This window comes from Bombina bombina, chromosome 1 (assembly GCF_027579735.1).
Source record: "Bombina bombina isolate aBomBom1 chromosome 1, aBomBom1.pri, whole genome shotgun sequence".
NCBI lineage: Eukaryota > Metazoa > Chordata > Amphibia > Anura > Bombinatoridae > Bombina > Bombina bombina.
The window spans coordinates 1,374,813,712-1,374,836,062 of NC_069499.1; the positions used below are offsets into that span (position 1 = coordinate 1,374,813,712).

Here is a 22,351-nt window from a genome sequence, read left to right on the forward strand (position 1 = left end):
TTTTTGCCTCAAAACTGTGGAGGGATCATGCACTCTCACTAGACAACCAGTGATCACTGAATACTTCTACTACTTAATCATTCAGAGGTCATAGGAGTGGGAAGGGATCATGCACCTGAAAATACGCTGCTCCTCTAAATTCTGCTGCCCTAGGCACTGGCATAATTAGCGTAGGCCAAAATACACCCCTGCTAATGGAGCATAAAAAAGGCTTCTAGTGCTTTTAGCATTAGCATGCCCTGGAGCTCAGCATTAGGGCAGAGCCCTGGCAGGATCAGTGTCACATAGCTCTTCAGCTTTGGCCAATCAGATTTAGACTTTACAGTGTCTCAGTAGAACCCTGATATGGTTCGCAAGCTGATTGATACAATTCAATAGGGGCTCTGCCACATCTGCCTTAGTGCACCACAGTTACATCCTCGTCATAACCAACAACCACAAATAACATTTCACCTGCTTAGCTGAAGGAGTTATTCACTCTGATCATAGACTAGCCTGCTCCATACTGCAAGTCAGATAGTCTTTGTTTCAAAAACATGATTAGATCTAGCATTTGTTTACTGTCCCTTTAAAATGACATGCAGGTATTTACTCTTATAATCTCTGCAGCAGCTTGCATACACAGGAAGTAGATCAGGCTGGTTTGAGGCCCAGCATGTCTGAGCTGGCTTGTTAATGTTTGCTTTCTCCAACATAGGTGTGTCCGGTCCACGGCGTCATCCTTACTTGTGGGATATTCTCTTCCCCAACAGGAAATGGCAAAGAGCCCAGCAAAGCTGGTCACATGATCCCTCCTAGGCTCCGCCTACCCCAGTCATTCTCTTTGCCGTTGTACAGGCAACATCTCCACGGAGATGGCTTAGAGTTTTTTAGTGTTTAACTGTAGTTTTTCATTATTCAATCAAGAGTTTGTTATTTTCAAATAGTGCTGGTACGTACTATTTACTCAGAAACAGAAAAGAGATGAAGAATTCTGTTTGTATGAGGAAAATGATTTTAGCAACCGTAACTAAAATCCATGGCTGTTCCACACAGGACTGTTGAGAGCAATTAACTTCAGTTGGGGGAACAGTTTGCAGTCTCTTGCTGCTTGAGGTATGACACATTTTAACAAGACGATGTAATGCTGGAAGCTGTCATTTTCCCTATGGGATCCGGTAAGCCATGTTTATTAAGATTGTAAATAAGGGCTTCACAAGGGCTTATTTAAACTGTAGACTTTTTTTGGGCTAAATCGATTGATATTAACACTTATTTAGCCTTGAGGAATCATTTATTCTGGGTATTTTGATTTAATAATATCGGCAGGCACTGTTTTAGACACCTTATTCTTTAGGGACTTTCCCAAAGCATAGGCAGAGTCTCATTTTCGCGCCGGTGTTGCGCACTTGTTTTTGAGAGGCATGGCATGCAGTCGCATGTGAGAGGAGCTCTGATACTTATAAAAGACTTCTGAAGGCGTCATTTGGTATCGTATTCCCCTTTGGGTTTGGTTGGGTCTCAGCAAAGCAGATACCAGGGACTGTAAAGGGGTTTAAAGCTTAAAACGGCTCCGGTTCCGTTATTTTAAGGGTTAAAGCTTCCAAAATTGGTGTGTAATATTTTCAAGGCTTTAAGACGCTGTGGTGAAAATTTGGTGAATTTTGAACAATTCCTTCATGTTTTTTCGCAATTTCTTATATTCAAGCGTCGTCCCTTCCTCAAGCAAAGGCTCACACGGACATTGTCCTGGCCTTTCTCAGATCTCACGGCTGGAAAGTGAACGTGGAAAAGAGTTCTCTATCCCCGTCAACAAGGGTTCCCTTCTTGGGAACAATTATAGACTCCTTAGAAATGAGGATCTTTCTAACAGAGGCCAGAAAAACAAAGCTTCTGGACTCTTGTCGGATACTTCATTCCGTTCCTCTTCCTTCCATAGCTCAGTGCATGGAAGTGATCGGGTTGATGGTGGCGGCGATGGACATAGTTCCTTTTGCGCGCATTCATCTAAGACCATTACAACTGTGCATGCTCAGTCAGTGGAATGGGGACTATACAGACTTGTCTCCGAAGATACAAGTAAATCAGAGGACCAGAGACTCACTCCGTTGGTGGCTGTCCCTGGACAATCTGTCTCAAGGGATGATGTTCCACAGACCAGAGTGGGTCATTGTCACGACCGACGCCAGTCTGATAGGCTGGGGCGCGGTCTGGGGATCCCTGAAAGCTCAGGGTCTTTGGTCTCGGGAAGAATCTCTTCTACCGATAAATATTCTGGAACTGAGAGCGATATTCAATGCGCTCCAGGCCTGGCCCCAGCTTGCGAGGACCAGGTTCATACGGTTTCAATCAGACAACATGACGACTGTTGCGTACATCAACCATCAGGGGGGAACAAGGAGTTCCCTAGCGATGGAAGAAGTAACCAAAATTATTCTTTGGGCGGAGTCTCACTCCTGCCACCTGTCTGCTATCCACATCCCAGGAGTGGAAAATTGGGAAGCGGATTTTCTGAGTCGTCAGACATTGCATCCGGGGGAGTGGGAACTCCATCCGGAAATCTTTGCCCAAGTCACTCACCTGTGGGGCATTCCAGACATGGATCTGATGGCCTCTCGTCAGAACTTCAAAGTTCCTTGCTACGGGGCCAGATCCAGGGATCCCAAGGCGGCTCTAGTGGATGCACTAGTAGCACCTTGGACCTTCAAACTAGCTTATGTGTTCCCGCCATTTCCTCTCATCCCCAGGCTGATAGCCAGGATCAAGCAGGAGAGGGCGTCGGTGATCTTGATAGCTCCTGCGTGGCCACGCAGGACTTGGTATGCAGATCTGGTGAATATGTCATCGGCTCCACCTTGGAAGCTACCTTTGAGACGAGACCTTCTTGTTCAGGGTCCGTTCGAACATCCGAATCTGGTTTCACTCCAGCTGACTGCTTGGAGATTGAACGCTTGATTTTATCGAAGCGAGGATTCTCAGATTCTGTGATCGATACTCTTGTTCAGGCCAGAAAGCCTGTGACTAGAAAGATTTACCACAAAATTTGGAAAAAATATATCTGTTGGTGTGAATCTAAAGGATTCCCTTGGGACAAGGTTAAGATTCCTAGGATTCTATCCTTCCTTCAAGAAGGATTGGAAAAAGGATTATCTGCAAGTTCCCTGAAGGGACAGATTTCTGCCTTGTCGGTATTACTTCACAAAAAGCTGGCAGCTGTGCCAGATGTTCAAGCCTTTGTTCAGGCTCTGGTTAGAATCAAGCCTGTTTACAAACCTTTGACTCCTCCTTGGAGTCTCAATTTAGTTCTTTCAGTTCTTCAGGGGGTTCCGTTTGAACCCTTACATTCCGTTGATATTAAGTTATTATCTTGGAAAGTTTTGTTTTTAGTTGCGATTTCTTCTGCTAGAAGAGTCTCAGAATTATCTGCTCTGCAGTGTTCTCCTCCTTATCTGGTGTTCCATGCAGATAAGGTGGTTTTACGTACTAAACCTGGTTTTCTTCCAAAAGTTGTTTCTAACAAAAACATTAACCAGGAGATTATCGTACCTTCTCTGTGTCCAAAACCAGTTTCAAAGAAGGAACGTTTGTTGCACAATTTGGATGTTGTTCGCGCTCTAAAATTCTATTTAGATGCTACAAAGGATTTTAGACAAACATCTTCCTTGTTTGTTGTTTATTCAGGTAAAAGGAGAGGTCAAAAAGCAACTTCTACCTCTCTCTCTTTTTGGATTAAAAGCATCATCAGATTGGCTTACGAGACTGCCGGACGGCAGCCTCCCGAAAGAATCACAGCTCATTCCACTAGGGCTGTGGCTTCCACATGGGCCTTCAAGAACGAGGCTTCTGTTGATCAGATATGTAGGGCAGCGACTTGGTCTTCACTGCACACTTTTACCAAATTTTACAAGTTTGATACTTTTGCTTCTTCTGAGGCTATTTTTGGGAGAAAGGTTTTGCAAGCCGTGGTGCCTTCCATTTAGGTGACCTGATTTGCTCCCTCCCTTCATCCGTGTCCTAAAGCTTTGGTATTGGTTCCCACAAGTAAGGATGACGCCGTGGACCGGACACACCTATGTTGGAGAAAACAGAATTTATGTTTACCTGATAAATTTCTTTCTCCAACGGTGTGTCCGGTCCACGGCCCGCCCTGGTTTTTTTAATCAGGTCTGATATTTTATTTTCTTTAACTACAGTCACCACGGTACCATATGGTTTCTCCTATGCAAATATTCCTCCTTAACGTCGGTCGAATGACTGGGGTAGGCGGAGCCTAGGAGGGATCATGTGACCAGCTTTGCTGGGCTCTTTGCCATTTCCTGTTGGGGAAGAGAATATCCCACAAGTAAGGATGACGCCGTGGACCGGACACACCGTTGGAGAAAGAAATTTATCAGGTAAACATAAATTCTGTTTTTTCAGTTATTGCTAAAGTGTAGTTTATCTTACGATTCGTCATTGTTTTGTAGAACTATAACACAAAAACAAAACATGACATGGCTGTTACTAGGATCAGATTAGCTGCCATGTTAATAGCAAAGCAATGGAACGCTGTACATGCTGCACCATAATATCATTTACTGATCTAATCATTGTTAGAACGACAGGAATTATCTGTCAGGCACTAGAGAATGAAAACACCTTGTTCAACATAGATTTCCCCTGGTACATCCATCTCAAATGGGTAAGAATATCCCAAATACGTCCTTAACCTCCACTAACCCTTTACTAACTCTGGTTGTTTACCACTAGCATCATATTAACACCTTAAGCCAGCTCATCTCCATTAAACGTACATGAAACATTTTGATACAGAAATATAAAGGGCCAGATTACGAGTGAATATATATTGTACCAAAGTACCATCAGATATATGTAAAAATATATATTTTTGAAAAAATAGATCATATTCTGCTATGTAAAGAACATTGGAATGTGAAATATTCATATTTCAAAGTCGGTTTAGCGCACATGAGAATATGCAATTGGGTTTGCCCGAAAGTGGGGTGTTTTTTCCACTTTTTTTTTCTCTATTGACTTCTATGGGGGAATACGTGAACTAGCGAAATTAAAGTGAATGTAAATTTTGATGCTAAAGTGCCTGGTTTTTAAAAATTCGATTAAAAACAGGGGCACTTTAATTCATCAAAATTTACATTTTACTCCTGTTGTGAAAAAAAATAAATTACCTTTTAAACTTGACAGCAGCTCCAACTTCCTCTGGTCGTCGCAAGCCATTTCTGATGTCAGAAATGATGGATAGGTCATCCTCCAATCACGGCTTCCCCCCTGGGGGAAATCAGTGTCTGATTCAACGTGGTGATTGGAGAAAGCCGGATTCCTCATTTTAGACCCAGGAAGAGCCTTTGAAACGGGTGGAGGAAGCTGTAGCTGCTGTCAAGATTAAAAGGTAAGTATATTTTTCACAACAGGAGTGAAATGTAAATTTTGATGAATTAAAGTGCCCCTGTTTTTAATTAAATTTTTAAAAAACGGGCACTTTAGCATCAAAATTTACATTCACTTTAACGATTGAGCGGAAGCATTAATTTACACTCCACTCGTAATCTGGCCCAAAATGTTTAAAGTGACAGTATACTGTGAAATTGGTTACCCCCTTAATGTGTTCCCACCACACTATTTAATCTGCTTGTTTTTACTGTAAAATACCTTCCAAGATCCCTAGAATATCGCGGGAGCATTAATTTGCACTCGTATTAAGTTGAAAGTAAAAGAGAGCGCAATGTGTGTTGGGATAGCGCGCCTGAAGACCTTGCTTAAAGGATTAGGGATAAAAAAAAAAGTTGCACCAAACACAACATAAATACATTAAAATATAGTGATTATATATATATATATATATATATATATATATATATATATATATATATATATATATATATATATATATATATATATATATATATATATATATATATATATATATATATATATATATAGCTTTTGTAAAAATGTATAGTTTTTCAGACTCCTAACCAATACATTAAAATATAGTGATTATATATATATAAGTGCTTTTGTAAAAATGTATAGTTTTGCTTATTTTTTAATAACATTGTGCTGATTTTTAGGTGTAGAGTGATCTCTACAGATTTGCTGCGGTTTCTGTTGGTATAATCTGTCTTTTCATATGCAGGGAAGGGGGAGTGTCTGCACTTTCTGCTTTTCCAGCCCCTTTCACTGGGTGTCACCGCCTTACCTCATCAAAAGTGCTAAAGTAGGAGCTTCTAAGTAAGTTTTTAAAAGGTTTTCTATTGGATTTTTAGATCAGCATCTGTGCATATTCTTATTTATAGTAGTGTCTATTACATGCAGTTAAAGGGACAGCATACACCACTTTTCATATAATATAACTAAGTTTTCATGTGCGCTATACTCAGGGCCGTCTTTAATATTGACTGGACCCCGGGCAAACATTTTCTTGGGCCCCCCCTCCCATGCAATTTCGCTCTCCACCCCAACATCCCAAAAAACAACTAAATCAATTTTTTTTTTTTTTTTTAATTATTAGCCCAGCAGTGGATCATCCACTGCTGGGCTAATCATTAAAAAAAAAAATTGCAATATGTGAAACTGGACCTAAGCAGTACTAATAAGTAAATAAATATATAAATTCCTCCACTTTGGATTAATTTAATATGCTTTTGAATGTGATTCTGGTGTGAGGTTAGCTGGTTAAAGAGATTTAGATCAGCCAACAGGAGCAAAGCAAGGGGCGGAAGCATAGAGGTGCAGACAGATATAAGTTTACTGACTGGAACAGCAGAACTACTATGGGAAGCTGTAAAATCTGAAACAGAGAGAAATAAAAACTATAAAAATAAACCTTACCTTAATGTGTGAAGTATCAGCATGACACTATACATCAGCCACAGCAGCACATGTCACTACTTTGCTAGGAACAAGTTCCCTCTCATCCTGCACTAGACAATGCTGCATGGGGGAGGGGCATGTGTACACTCACTTATTCTTCCCACTGACACCTTTCTACAAAGCACTGTTTTCCTAACAAACTTCAGTTAGTTGACCTTAGAGCCACAGCAGAAAGAGCAGGGATAAGGGGACCAGCAGACTGCATGTTGTCTGCCCAAGGCTGCATGGATACAGACGAGTCACACAGCCTCAAGACTGAAGAGAGCAGTGTGTGCAGCTGCACAGATGCTCAAATCCTCACGTGCCTGACACTCCAGCTTTCGGCTGCATGCGCCTATAGTCAGCCCTACCCAGAAACAATCCCCACCACCAGAGCAGTTACCTGGTAACAGTGGTAACCCCAGCAGGACCTTTTCTGATGCAGTGGGATTGACTGGATGCCTAGTTAGGGCTTAGCATCCAGTGCTGCACAGTGCACATCTAAAACAGCACATGGCACTAGCTTGGAATGTCACATGACATTGGCACGGTCTGGCACCTTTTCTCACAAATAAATATAAGCAGAGAACGTTTGACTGTGACAATATTAGGACTGACTGTGTGTGTCCCCCATGTTACATGACATCAGCAGTCTGGCATGAACTTTTTTTTTTTAGGACTATAGGGCCCCTCAACAAAGACTGGGCCCAGGGCAGCTGCCCCTTTTGCCCTGTGTTAAAGACGGTCCTGGCTATACTGACACTGCGTTAGACCCAAAGCGCAAAACAAAAGCCCAGTTTGCATATTTTACATTTCTATATTCTTCACATAACATTTTTTTAATTTTTATTAAATATAACTATATAGCTATTGGAATAAATATACAGGTATATGTATATACAGATATATATAGAAATATGTATTTGCACAAAAAAAAAAAAAAAAAACATTTCTATATGTGATGAACATTGGAATGGGAAATATTAATAACTCCTGCCGGGTTAGCGTGCAAGTGATAAGTGTTTTTTTGTTTTTTTAACAACATTCTCCATTGAAGTCTATGTGACGAATGCGTTAGCGCGGTCACAATACGGTAAGTTCTCAAGTTAGCGCACATCGGGTATCGCTCACGTGCTAACTTTTTACTTTCAACTAATACATGCACTATCTGACATGCGCAAAAGAAATTACTTCTAGCAAAAATTATGCTTGATCGGGAACGCTAAATAGTGAACCAGTGTAATCTAGCCCTATATGTATGGCAAAGAATGCTTGTGCCTCCAAATACCGGGACACTGCACTTCCATTATCAGAGAAATTATTCATTTGATTAAAGATTATTGCTGCTTCTCTGGTCACTTTTCATCACAATGGGGCTTATCTATCAAGCTCCGAACGGAGCTTGACGGCCCATGTTTCTGGCGAGTCTTCAGACTCGCCAGAAACACAGGTAATGGAGCAGCGGTCACAAAAACCGCTGCTCCATAACCCTGTACGCCTGCTCTGAGCAGGCGGACAGGAATCGCCGGAATTAAACCCGATCGAGTTGATTGACACCCCCTGCTGGCGGCCCATTGGCCGCGAGTCTGCAGGGGGCGGCGTTGCACCAGCAGCTCTTGTGAGCTGCTGGTGCAATGCTGAATACGGAGAGCGTATTGCTCTCCGCATTCAGCGATGTCTTGCGGACCTGATCCGCACTGTCGGATCAGGTCCGCAAGACATTTGATAAATAGGCCCCTTTGACTCAATCTCTGCAGCTTCCAGTCAAGCAGATGAGAGTTCACCAACAGCCTTCTGATGGAAGGAAAATAAATCTATACATTTGTCTTTCATGATTATATTCTATTATCAAATTCCTTCATTCTCTTGGTATCTTTTGTTGAAGGCGCAACAATGCACAACAGTTCAGTCAACAATTCACAGCTAGCTCCCAGTAGCGCATTGCTTCTCCTGAGCATATCTAGGTATGTTTTTAAACAATGAATACCCCAAAAAATGAAGCAATGTTGATAACAGAAAAGTAATTTGAAAGTTGTTTAAAACGGCATTTTCCCTGAATCAGAAAATAAAAGTTTTGGGTGTCAGGTCCCTTTAATGAATTGCCTCACTGTCCAATACTCATCCAAAATGAACTTCTCACTTCTGTGGAAGCATCAGTCACACTACATCATAGGGTCTTATGTATTTGTCATTATCACTGTCACATGGGCACTTACACCATTTATGAACACGCCTTATACAGTAACCCATGTGTACAACAAACAATGAGAGATAAGACCAGATGGATTCCAGTAAATATTCTTTAGTTCTGGCCTCTATGTGAATAGCAAAACAACTCTGTACAACATGCAAGTCTGTCTAACCCTGTATTAGTCTATGGGTCTGATCTACTTATGAATGGGGGATATAATTGCTACTTAGTGAACAGGTTCTATACAATAGAACATTTACAGGCTGCAGTAGATTAATTGTTATCAGCTCTTTATACAAATAAATAAAAGGATTATAAATCTTATCTTTTCCACACCCCAAACACAGAACACTGGTGGAAATAAACTTTAGGCATATGCTTTGTTGCCAACAGCAAGCAGTTATTCAATAGCCTCTAGTTTGTGCTGACCTGTAGATATACATTAGCTATACAGCTGCCATGGAATGCAATATTTTGGATTAATAACTAATCTGAAGCCTTCATTACTCACCAAACCTGTAGCTTTATTTTCTTTCCTTGAATCTCTGTTGTTCTGATCTTAAAGTCAATACCTAGAATAAAAGGCAAATGTCTGTAAATTATGGGGGTGGTATTTGTTTCTAACTGCAACAAGTCAGGTAAATAGTGCTTTCTTGGAGTTTATTTATGAGGCACAATTATTTAGATAACTATTGATATGAAATCCTAAAAATAAAAGAACAAAAAAACATGTTTTGAGTGTATTGCAGAGGGAGAGCTGATGACATATGGGACTGATTTGTGAAACTGGTATACTAATAACACAATGCAAATTCCAAGAACAATAACGTTTATACATTACTAGTGCTGCTATAATGGAAGTGACACAATTCTATATACTTAATATCAGAGCAGATAACTAACCTCAGAAAACAATGGGACAAAGTATACATTAGCTGTCAGTGTAAGCACATTATGTAAATACTTATTGTATACAATATAATACATATGCCAACTCCTTCACAACAGGCACTGCACACAAGCAATACAGAGCAACAACTTCTAACCATATCTACATGTCAGTTTGGGATGTAGGAAAAAGCCAGGTGATGTTTACTAATCCCTATGTGAGCTAAAGTTAGATATGACATTTTTCTAGGGCCTTATAACAATTTTGTGTGAATTGGAGTTGTAAAGAATAGATTAGACTCAAAGCAGAGGTGGTAGCAGGTAGTGTAAAGTAAGACTGTGTGAGCAATATTATATGTTTAACCATAATACTAATAACAGGACATGAGATCTGGGAATCTGGTTAGCAGGAGTGTCTGATATGAGGCTGATCTGGGAGGCTCTGACCAGTGAAATCTGCTGACACACTGCACAGTTCAGGGATCACTCACCTATGGTAGAGATGTAAGTGCTGTTAAAACTGTCCTCTGAGAATCGTACAATCAAACAGGTCTTCCCCACTCCACTGTCCCCAATCAGAAGAAGTTTAAATAAGTGATCATAAGATTTCGCCATATTGAGTGGGATAGGAGTGAGGAGGAAGAGGGAGAATACAAAGAGTGGAAGAGGGAGGGGGACAATAGGACAGAATAGGGGGGAGGGGGAGACAGTCAACAAAAAGGAGGGGAGGGAGAAGAGAGGAAGTTCCTATGGAAGTGGGAGCTAAGTAGACTGCAGAGCAGGATTGGCAGAAAGTTATTAGGGATAACAGAGGAAGAGAAATAGGGGGAGGGACACAGTAGGGAGGGAAGTGGGACAGAGGGAGGAGAAGGAAGAGTTTTAAAAACAAGTAGGCGTGTTATAGAGAGAGCAGCAAACAGAGAGGGAATGAATTAGAAAAGGAGAGAAAGCACAATCTGCATGCGTGCACTGATGAGAAACTGCTGCAAGATAAATAAGGAAAAAAAGAAAGAAAACATTGAGTTAAAGGAACATTGACATTTAAAAATATTTCTTTTAATTACTGTCACAGCTGATCCATTTCACACCCCCTGTGGTGAAGTTTTTTTCACATATTTCTAGCACTCCCTGAATTTAACACAAACCCCATCACTTTTTATGTAAGTTACACAAATAATAATTTTTTCATAAGATCATGCACTTTCAAAAAATCATTCTAGTTTACAGATATACAGAACATTGGTAAAAAGTCTGACTATTAATCTACCTATTTATCTATCTATCTGTCTCTGTCTTTCTGTCTGTCTATGTACATACACACACCACTTTGAAAAGAGGAATACATTTGCCTACCTTTGATAAGGATTCCTGCTATGCGTTTATTGCACTGACAACACATAAATATGCATTTATAGTATGCGCTTTTACAGACAGCATTACACTGTATGCTATTAATATGATCTGCTCACTGTAATTGCCATTATAGATAATGTACCACATATACTATACGTATCATTTTTATTTTTAGCATACCACATTTCACAAATCAGTCCCATATGTCAACCACTTCCCATCCAATCTATCAGTCATACAAAACATATTTCATATATTTTTCTTTTTTTTTCTTTTTAGGATTTTCTAACAACATCTATCCAAATAATTCAACCACGTTATTTGAAAAGATACTCAAAGATATCACTACTTGCTCTGCAAAACTGAATAGTTGCGGTTACAAACATGTAAGAAACAGAGATTATTATTATTATCATTTATTTGTATAGCGCCGCCAAATTCCGTAGCGCTGGATAAAAATCCCACCCCATTCCCCTGTCTTTTACACGTTTGCTTTTTCTTCCAGGCATTGACTTGATAATTAGAACAACAGAGAGTCCCAAGGCTGTAGATCTAGTAGTAATGTACTGCATAAGTCACATGTTATGTTCTCCTTCTAGTCCTATAAATCAGTGATGGCCAATTTCTGAACACAGGGGGGCGGCAGATCAGTATCTTAGGGCTGCATATAAATATATGGCTATTAAACACACAAATAATATTAATATATGTCTTAAAAATGTCCAGTGGCACAGGGAAATTTTTAAGTAAGGTGCAGGGTAGCCTCTATCTGCTCTTTTGATTTAGGGCCACCTTGTTTTCCCACCCACCAGAACTCTACAAATTACACATTTTTAGTTCCACTTTTTCCTGGAATCACAAAAACTATAGCACACAATGTTAGTTCTTCCTAATCCAGGGGCCACAAAGATTTGTAAAGAGGGCCGCATGTAGCCCACTGGCTACCAGTTGACTTCTCTACTTTAAATAATGGTTCAAGTTGCACAATATTTAAAAAAAAAAAAAAATGGAAAAAGTAGTGAACATTTATTTCAATATCATTAGATTATGAAAATTAGACATATTTTTTAAAGAACTGAATAGTTTAGAGGGCCATAAAAGTAAAAAAAAAGTACATGATCTAATTCGCTAGAGCATGTCATTGTAAGAATATCAACCACTGTGTATTGCAGTAGTGCAGGGTCAATGTCATTTTTCAACTATTATGGCCTTTTTAAGGAACAAAATAAATAAAGTACTAGTCTAAAGCATTAACCCCTTTCTGCTGTCAGGATGTTCTATGCCATCCTAACTGTGCTGGGCTTTAGCGTTATGACGTCATGGAACGTCCTAACCGTTTGGCTGTCCTGAAACAGGAGTCACTTCCTATATGGGATCACAGGCGGAGGAGGTGCCTAGCGTCCCCCCTGACCTGATCCCATAATTGAAATCACACGATCGCATGACCGATCTTGTGATTTCATTCTTTACTCATATGTTTACATCAGAACTTTTTTCCGATATAGACAAATGAGTCCCAGCCAGAATGGGTTAAAAGGCATTTTATTTTACTGCACTATGTTTTACCCCCACAAAGCGGATTATCAGGACTGGGACCAAAAATAGGCTCAGGCATTTAAAGGCGGAGCAGCCCACATCAGTTAGACCTCTGTCAGCTAGGTACCCATAACAGACCAGAGCTCTCAGCCTGCAGCTTTACAGCCAGACAGAAATTGTGATTTCTGCTTTATGAAATAGGCAAATTGTAACAGCTTTACTATTGTTATCCATCAAGAGAGGGTGGGGTTTTTATATAGCACCAAAGCCCACAAGCCTGGCGCAAAAGGCATTTGCCCTGTATTCCCTATGGGCGGTCCGGGCCTGTTGGTTATACACATAGCTAAAGTCACACTTGGTGTCACAATGCATTGCTGTCCCTGAGCAAGACACAGCTGTTGGGCCAGTCAGGAGTGGCATATGTACGTAGTGGCTAATTACCATTTGTGTGTTGTGACTGGATCATCAAAACAGATGCCACAGTGATTTAAAAAAGGGACAGCAAAGTCAAATGATTTTCTCTTGATTCAGATAAAACATGCAGTTTTAAACAACTTTCCAATTTATTTCTATGATCTAATTTGCTTTGATATACTGATGAAAAGCATACCTAGGTAGGCTCAAAAACAGCAATGCACTACTGGGATAGCTGCTGATTGTTGGCTGCACATACATGCCTCTTGTCATTGGTTCACCTGATGTGATCAGCTAGCTCCCAGTAGTGCATTGTTGCTTCTTCAGCAAAACATACCAAGAGAATGAAGCAAATTTGAGAATAGAAGAAAATTGGAAAGTTGTTTAAAATTGTATGATCTGCCTGAATCACAAAAGAAAACATTTGGGATTGATGTCCCTTTAACTATGCATCTAACCTTTTTTTGGAGGTTAAACACACGGTCATCTTTATTTAGTTTGCTTTATGTATCTGTATTTTATACTGTGACTCAGTGTCATTGTGTATCCTCTTGTACCAAGCGGAATTTCATAGCGCTTAAAAATAAATCATGATAATATTAATAATATTTAGGAACCAGCATTTGTACACTAATCAAATACATTTTATTTTTTGCTCAAAAGGGACATGAAACTTATTTTTTGGATGCCATTTTAAGATATTTTTTAGTTTACTCCTGTTATGAGATTGTATTTGTTCTCTTGGTATTCTTTGTTAAAAAGCTTACCTAGGTAAGCTCAGGAACAATAATGCACTACTGGGAGCTAGCTTTGCCTCTTGTCATTGGCTCAACAAATGTTTTGCTGTCCAGGAACTGACATATGAATACTGCTGTATTCTGTATAGAAAGGCTATGTAGACAGAGCAGCTGTAGTCATACAGTACTCTCAGTGGAGGTGGGCCTTTTTTTGTATACAGACAAATGAATGCTAATGAGACATTTGTGTATAATGAGAAAAATAAGATACTCTATGTATAGAAAGAAAGATAAGAAAATGAAGGCTGCTTTCCATGTAAGCTTAGCATATTTAAATGGGTTGTGCTTTCAATGAGCATGGCCATCTATTTCATGTATTATTTTATTCTTATTATCGGTTATTTGTAGAGGATATTTCATGTACAAAAAATACATCTAAAAGAGCAATTTACTATATATTTTATGCTCTGCAGCTTGTATAACAAGTCATTGGGGAAATCAGTTTTAAAGTACACTGTCCCTTTAATATGCAATGTGCTGCAGCATTCTGTGAGCCAGGAGATAAGTATGTAAGTAACAAAAATGTTCCAAAAATGTGTAGTTTAGAATTTTGAAATATTGGTCAACCTAAGACCCGGGAACCAGCAGGAGCCCAGCAATTCTCCATAGTAAGTAATATGCATCTGAATTTTGTAGGAATGTGTCAGTATTTTGATCCTACATGAGAAATCTTTCTTTTTAAACAGGAAATGTGCAGTTATATGGATGCAAGACACATAAAAGTGTATGTGTGGGAGGAGATCCTGCATGAATCATCATTGCACAATGTTGTAAGCAGATCTTGGTACTTGTGCAAGACAAATGGTATCTAGATCATGTGTATCACTTGGTTGCTCACGTATATAGGACAGTATATATTTCTTGTTCTGTCATTTTAAGATCTGCTCACCAGACCATTGAGTAAAATAAAGAATGCCAAGGCTCAGTGGAAGCTGAACACCCCTGTTATAAAGCCAGATGTGTTGTTCCAACTATACAGCCGAGGCTGGTTCAATACAGTGAGTTTGATGCAATAAAACACATTATCAAAACTAAAAAATCAACTCAATATTGCTGCAGCATTCATAAACATTTGTAACCGTTACCTGTCACGGCCAGTTGTGCTCTATTATAATCAATGGTGCTTCTATTTTCTCGCATCTCTTCAGTGTTGCACAGTCAAGTGCACTGACTTCACAAAAGCGGCATCAAAACGTTATGAAAACAAAAAATCTGCACCCTATATAAAACAGTCTACTCTAACACATGCACCAAAGAACACTTGTAAACAGAAATAGAAAAGAAAAAGAGACTTCGGGGTAGATTTAATTAGCAACGAATACTGCTTTCTACGCCCGCAGTTGGCGGACTGCAATCATCCCGATCCGATTGAGATGCTTAAAATCCCCTGCTAGCGGCCGATTGGGCAAGCATTTCATAAAAATTCCCAGCATATGATAAATTGACCCCATAGTCAGTTTAACATAGCAAGACACAATAAAGAGACAAGGTACAAGGGCAATCACATCTTTGAAAATTACGCTTGGTAAACCAAAGTTTAGGTGAAAAATTTGGAATAAACCTGGAAAATACACCCATGCAAATATTTAAAGGGACAGTCTAGTCAAAATTAAGCTTTCATGATTCAGATAAGGCATGCAATTTTAGACACCTTTCCAAATGTACTTTTTTTATTAAATTTGGTTTGTTCTCATAGTATTCTTTGTTCAAAGCTAAACCTAGGTATTCTTGTATGCTAGTTTCAAAGCCCTTAAAGGCGACCTCTTATCTCAGTGTATTTTAACAGTTTTTCACAGCTAGACAGCACTGTGTGCCATATAGATAAACATAGTGTTCACTCCCGTGGAGTTATTTATGAGTCAGCACTGATTGGCTAAAATGCAAATCTGTCAAAAGAACTGAGATAAGGGGGCAATCTGCAGAGTCATAGATACAAGGTAATTACGAAGGTTAAAAGTATATTAATATAACCGTGTTGGTTATGCAAAACTGGGGAATTGGTAATAAAGGGATTATCTATCTTTTTTAAACAATAAACATTTTCAAGTAGACTGTCCCTTTAACAATTACCTCCATTTTCTAAACTTATTTTGCAAAAGTCTTTCCTAAGTACTGTATTGTAATTATTGTTTTTCCGTGTTTCTAGCGGTAGTTTCATAAGTGAGATATCAGGTATTGGGGCACTACACAACTGTACATGTAAATGACAGGAAGGCCCACTGGCAATAGGCTGGAAAAGATAGCTGAAGGCAGCTTCAATTTCAAACACAATCTCCCCTGGACAACCAGACCCTCTCTGCAAGTTAAAGAGCATCCATGAATGTAGCCCATTCTGCTGCATGGGTCCAAACTTTTAAATTAAACCCCTAGACTCTCCGCCCACTACAATCTAAATCCAACCATAGTCTCAAAGATTGCAGAAGCAGATTGATGTAAAGCTGAGGGACCAGGAATGAGTGTAAAAACAAACGGCTAGATTACAAGTTTTTGTCGGTAAGGCTTGCGGTGCTAACGAGCAGTTTATGCTCACCGCTCACCTACAGACAACGCTGGTATTACAGGTTTTCTGAAACCCGGCGTTAGCTGCAGAAAAGTGAGCAGAGAGCAAAATTTAGCTCCACATCTCACTGTAATACCAGCGCTGCTTACGATAGTGGTGAGCTGGCTAAACGTGCTCGTGCACGATTTCCCCATTGGAATCAATGGGGCAGCTCCGGATGAAAAAAAAACCTAACACCTGCAAAAAAGCAGCTTTCAGCTCCTAACGCAGCCCCATTGATTCCTATGGGGAAATACTTTTTATGTCTACACCCTAACATGAACCCCGAGTCTAAACACCCCTAATCTTACACTTATTAACCCCTAATCTGCCGACCCCGACATCGTCGCCACCTGCATAATATTATTAACCCCTAATCTGCCGCTCCGGACACCGCCGCCACCTACATTATACCTATGAACCCCTAATCTGCTGCCCCTAACTTCGCCGACACCTACATTATATTTATTAACCCCTAATCTGCCGCCCCCAATGTCGCCGCCACCTACCTACACTTATTAACCCCTAATCTGCCGCCCCCAACGTCGCCGCCACTATAATAAAGTTATTAACCCCTAAATCTAAGTCTAACCCTAAACCTAACCCCCCTAACTTAAATATAATTTAAATCTAAATAAAATTACTATTATTAACTACATTATTCCTATTTAAAACTAAATACTTACCTATAAAATAAACCCTAAGATAGCTACAATATAACTAATAGTTACACTGTAGCTATCTCAGGGTTTATTTTTATTTTACAGGCAACTTTGTATTTATTTTAACTAGGTACAATAGTTACTAAATAGTTATTAACTATTTAATAGCTACCTAGCTAAAATAAGTACAAATTTACCTGTAAAATAAAACCTAACCTAAGTTACAATTACACCTAACACTACACTACAATTAAATTAATTCCCTAAATTAACTACAATTAATTACAATTAAATTAAATAAACTAAAGTACGAAAAAAAAACACTAAATTACAGAAAATAATAAAATAATTACAAGTTTTTAAACTAATTACACCTAATCTAATCCCACTAATAAAATAAAAAAGCCCCCCAAAATAATAAAAATCCCTACCCTATACTAAATTACAAATATCCTTTAAAAGGGCCTTTTGCGGGGCATTGCCCCAAAGTAATCAGCTCTTTTACATGTAAAAAAAAATACAATACCCCCCAACATTAAAACCCACCACCCACACACCCAACCCTACTCTAAAACCCACCCAATCCCCCCTTAAAAAAACCTAACACTAATCCCCTGAAGATCACCCTACCTTGAGACGTCTTCACCCAACCGGGCAGAAGTGGTCCTCCAGACGGGCAGAAGTCTTCTTCCTATCCAGGCAGAAGAGGTCCTCCAGACGGGCAGAAGTCTTCATCCAGGCGGCATCTTCTATCTTCATCCATCCGGAGCGGAACAGGTCCATCTTCAAGACATCCGTCGCGGAGCATCCTCTTCCAACGACATCCGACGACTAAATGACGGTACCTTTAAGTGACGTCATCCAAGATGGCGTCCCTTCAATTCAGATTGGCTGATAGAATTCTATCAGCCAATCGGAATTAAGGTAGAAAAATTCCTATTGGCTGATCCAATCAATCCTTTTTTTACATGTAAAAGAGCTGCGATTACTTTCGGGCAATGCCCCGCAAAAGGCCCTTTTAAAGGCTATTTGTAATTTAGTATAGGGTAGGGATTTTTATTATGTTGGGGGGCTTTTTTTATTTTATTAGTGGGATTAGATTAGGTGTAATTAGTTTAAAAACTTGTAATTATTTTATTATTTTCTGTAATTTAGTGTTTGTTTTCATACTTTAGTTAATTTAATTTAATTGTAATTAATTGTAGTTAATTTAGGTAATTAATTTAATTATAGTGTAGTGTTACTACATTATTCCTATTTAAAACTAAATACTTACCTATAAAATAGACCCTAAGATAGCTACAATATAACTAATAGTTACACTGTAGCTATCTCAGGGTTTACTTTTATTTTACAGGCAACTTTGTATTAATTTTAACTAGGTACAATAGTTACTAAATAGTTATTAACTATTTAATAGCTACCTAGCTAAAATAAGTACAAATTTACCTGTAAAATAAAACCTAACCTAAGTTACAATTACACCTAACACTACACTACAATTAAATTAATTCCCTAAATTAACTACAATTAATTACAATTAAATTAAATAAACTAAAGTACGAAAAAAACAAACACTAAATTACAGAAAATAATAAAATAATTACAAGTTTTTAAACTAATTACACCTAATCTAATCCCACTAATAAAATAAAAAAGCCCCCCAAAATAATAAAAATCCCTACCCTATACTAAATTACAAATATCCTTTAAAAGGGCCTTTTGCGGGGCATTGCCCCAAAGTAATCAGCTCTTTTACATGTAAAAAAAAATACAATACCCCCCAACATTAAAACCCACTACTAATCCCCTGAAGATCACCCTACCTTGAGACGTCTTCACCCAACCGGGCAGAAGATGGCGTCCCTTCAATTCCGATTGGCTGATAGGATTGAGCTAGCATTCTATTGGCTGATTGGAACAGCCAATAGAATGCGAGCTCAATCCTATTGGCTGATTGGATCAGCCAATAGGATTTTTTCTACCTTAATTCCGATTGGCTGATAGAATTCTATCAGCCAATCGGAATTGAAGGGACACCATCTTGGATGATGTCGCTTAAAAGTACTGTCATTTTGTCGTCGGATGTCGTTGGAAGAGGATGCTCCGCGTTGGATGTCTTGAAGATGGACCCGCTCCGCTCCAGATGGATGAAGATGCCCGTCTGGAGGACCTCTTATGCCCGGATAGGATGAAGACTTCTGCCCGTCTGGAAGACCACTTCTGCCCGGTTGGGTGAAGACGTCTCAAGGTAGGGTGATCTTCAGGGGGTTAGTGTTAGGTTTTATTAAGGGGGGATTGGGTGGGTTTTAGAGTAGGGTTGGGTGTGTGGGTGGTGGGTTTTAATGTTGGGGGGTATTGTATTTTTTTTTACATGTAAAAGAGCTGAGTACTTTCGGGCAATGCCCCGCAAAAGGCCCTTTTAAAGGCTATTTGTAATTTAGTATAGGGTAGGGATTTTTATTATTTTGGGGGGCTTTTTTTATTTTATTAGTGGGATTAGATTAGGTGTAATTAGTTTAAAAACTTGTAATTATTTTATTATTTTCTGTAATTTAGTGTTTGTTTGTTTTCATACTTTAGTTAATTTAATTTAATTGTAATTAATTGTAGTTAATTTAGGTAATTAATTTAATTGTAGTGTAGTGTTAGGTGTAATTGTAACTTAGGTTAGGTTTTATTAGGTTAAAGGTTAAATTTGTACTTATTTTAGCTAGGTAGCTATTAAATAGTTAATAACTATTTAATAACTATTGTACCTAGTTAAAATAAATACAAAGTTGCCTGTAAAATAAAAATAAACTCTAAGCTAGATACAATGTAACTATTAGTTATATTGTAACTAGCTTATGGTTTATTTTACAGGTAAGTATTTAGTTTTAAATAGGAATAATGTAGTTAATAATAGTAATTTAGATTTAATTAAATTATATTTAAGTTAGGGGGGTTAGGTTTAGGGTTAGACTTAGATTTAGGGGTTAATAACTTCATTATAGTGTCGGCGACGTTGGGGGCGGCAGATTAGGGGTTAATAAATGTAGGTAGGTGTTGGCGATGTTAGGGACGGCAGATTAGGGGTTAATAAAATTTAACTAGTGTTTGCGAGGCGGGAGTGCGGCGGTTTAGGGGTTAATATATTTATTTAAGTGGCGGCTATGTCCGGTCGGCAGATTAGGGGTTAAAATTTTTATTTAAGTGTTTGCGATGTGGGGGGGGGGGCTCGGTTTAGGGGTTAATAGGTAGTTTATGGGTGTTAGTGTACTTGTTAGCACTTTAGTTAAGAGTTTTATGCTACGGCGTTAGCCCATAAAACTCTTAACTACTGACTTTTAAATGCGGTAGGAGTCTTGACAGGAGAGGGTGTACCGCTCACTTTTTCCAAGACTCGTAATACCGGCGTTAGGAAAATCCCAGTGAAAAGATAGGATACGCAATTGACGTAAGTGGATTTGCGGTATGTTCGAGTCTCGGGAAAAAAGTGAGCGGGACACCTGTACCTGCCAGACTCGTAATACCAGCAGGCGTTAAAAAGCAGCGTTGGGACCTCTCAACGCTGCTTTTTAAGGCTAACGCAAGACTCGTAATCTAGGCGAAAGACATTTAGCCAGAATATGCCCTACCTGGCTACTATGTCCCACCCCTTTTTAATTGCCATCTGAGTCCTGAGGTCCCACCTGGTCCATTTATACAGTTGCATATATAAGTTAGAAATATGGGCACACACTATTCCAATTAAAGTCTAATGGCAACAATTCCAAAGGCCAAAGTTGCAGGAAACAATATGGGCTTGCAATTTTCCACACTTCTGACAGCTGCATAAGGTTTTGCAGAACTGTTTTAAGCAAGAGATTAAATTAAGAAAACACAGCAACACACACATAAAAATTAACATTTTTTTAACCCCTTAATGACCGAGGACGTGCAGGGTACGTCCTCAAAAAAAAGGCAGTTAACGCCTGAGGACGTACCCTGCACGTCCTCGGTGTGGAAAGCAGCTGGAAGCGATCCTGCTCGCTTCCAGCTGCTTTCCGGTTATTGCAGTGATGCCTCGATATGGAGGCATCCTGCAATAACCTTTTACGGCCATCCGATGCAGAGAGAGCCACTCTGTGGCCCTCTCTGCACCGGACATCGATGGCCGGTTTCGTTGGTGGGTGGGAGCCGACTTGGGAGGCGGGTGGGCGGCCATCGGTGTGCCGCATGACGTCAAGGGGGGCGGGATCGGGGGCGCGATCGTCGGGGGCGCGCACGGGCGCGCGCGCGTGCACGGAGGGTGGCGGGCGGGCGCGTGCACGGGGCGGGAGCGGGTGGGAACCGCTACACTACGGAAAATGTTTTAATAAATAAGACCTAATCTTGTTTGTGCAAAAGCACAAAAAGTGATCATGGAGGGGTGGGGGGTTGGTTTTGTGTGGGGGGAAGCTACACTACAGAAACTTTTAATAAATGTAAAAAAAAAACATTTTTTTCTTCTAAACTGGGTACTGGCAGACAGCTGCCAGTACCCAAGATGGCGCCCATTAAGTTAGAGTGGGAGGGTTATAGAGCTTTTTAGGGGGGATCAGTGAGGTTGGGGTCTAAGGGGGGATCGTACACATCAGCATATGTAAATATGCTTCTTTTTTTTTTTTTTAAAAAAGGGCCAAATACCTTTTATTTTAGTACTGGCAGAGTTTCTGCCAGTACTTAAGATGACGGGGACAATTGTGGGGTGGGGGAGGGAAGAGAGCTGTTTGGGAGGGATCAGGGGGTCTGATGTTTCAGGTGGGAGGCTGAGCTCTACACTAAATCTAATATTAACCCTGCAAGCTCCCTACAAGCTACCTAATTAACCCCTTCACTGCTAGCCATAATACACGTGTGATGCGCAGCGGCATTTAGCGGCCTTCTAAATACCAAAAAGCAATGCCAAAGCCATATATGTCTGCTATTTCTGAACAAAGGGGATCCCAGAGAAGCATTTACAACCATTTGTGCCATAACTGCACAAGCTGTTTGTAAATTATTTCAGTGAGAAACCTAAAATTGTGAAAAATGTAACTTTTTTTTTAATTTGATCGCATTTGGCGGTGAAATGGTGGCATGAAATATACCAAAATGGGCCTAGATCAATACTTGGGGT

The 22,351-nt window shown here is 39.6% G+C and overlaps 1 protein-coding gene across 1 annotated transcript in view; it reads right to left on the reverse strand.

Annotated features, from left to right (window-relative positions):
* Nucleotides 1-10,757, reverse strand: part of RAB13 (RAB13, member RAS oncogene family) — a 59,365-nt gene extending 48,608 nt beyond the window's left edge. The window contains exons 1-2 of the mRNA XM_053704432.1: nucleotides 10,420-10,757; nucleotides 9,552-9,612 (exon numbers count right to left, since the gene is read on the reverse strand). Coding sequence (XP_053560407.1) covers nucleotides 9,552-9,612; nucleotides 10,420-10,543 — 185 coding nt within the window. The 5' untranslated portion in view covers nucleotides 10,544-10,757. The remainder of the gene's footprint in view (nucleotides 1-9,551; nucleotides 9,613-10,419) is intronic.
* Nucleotides 10,758-22,351: the final 11,594 nt, after the last annotated feature.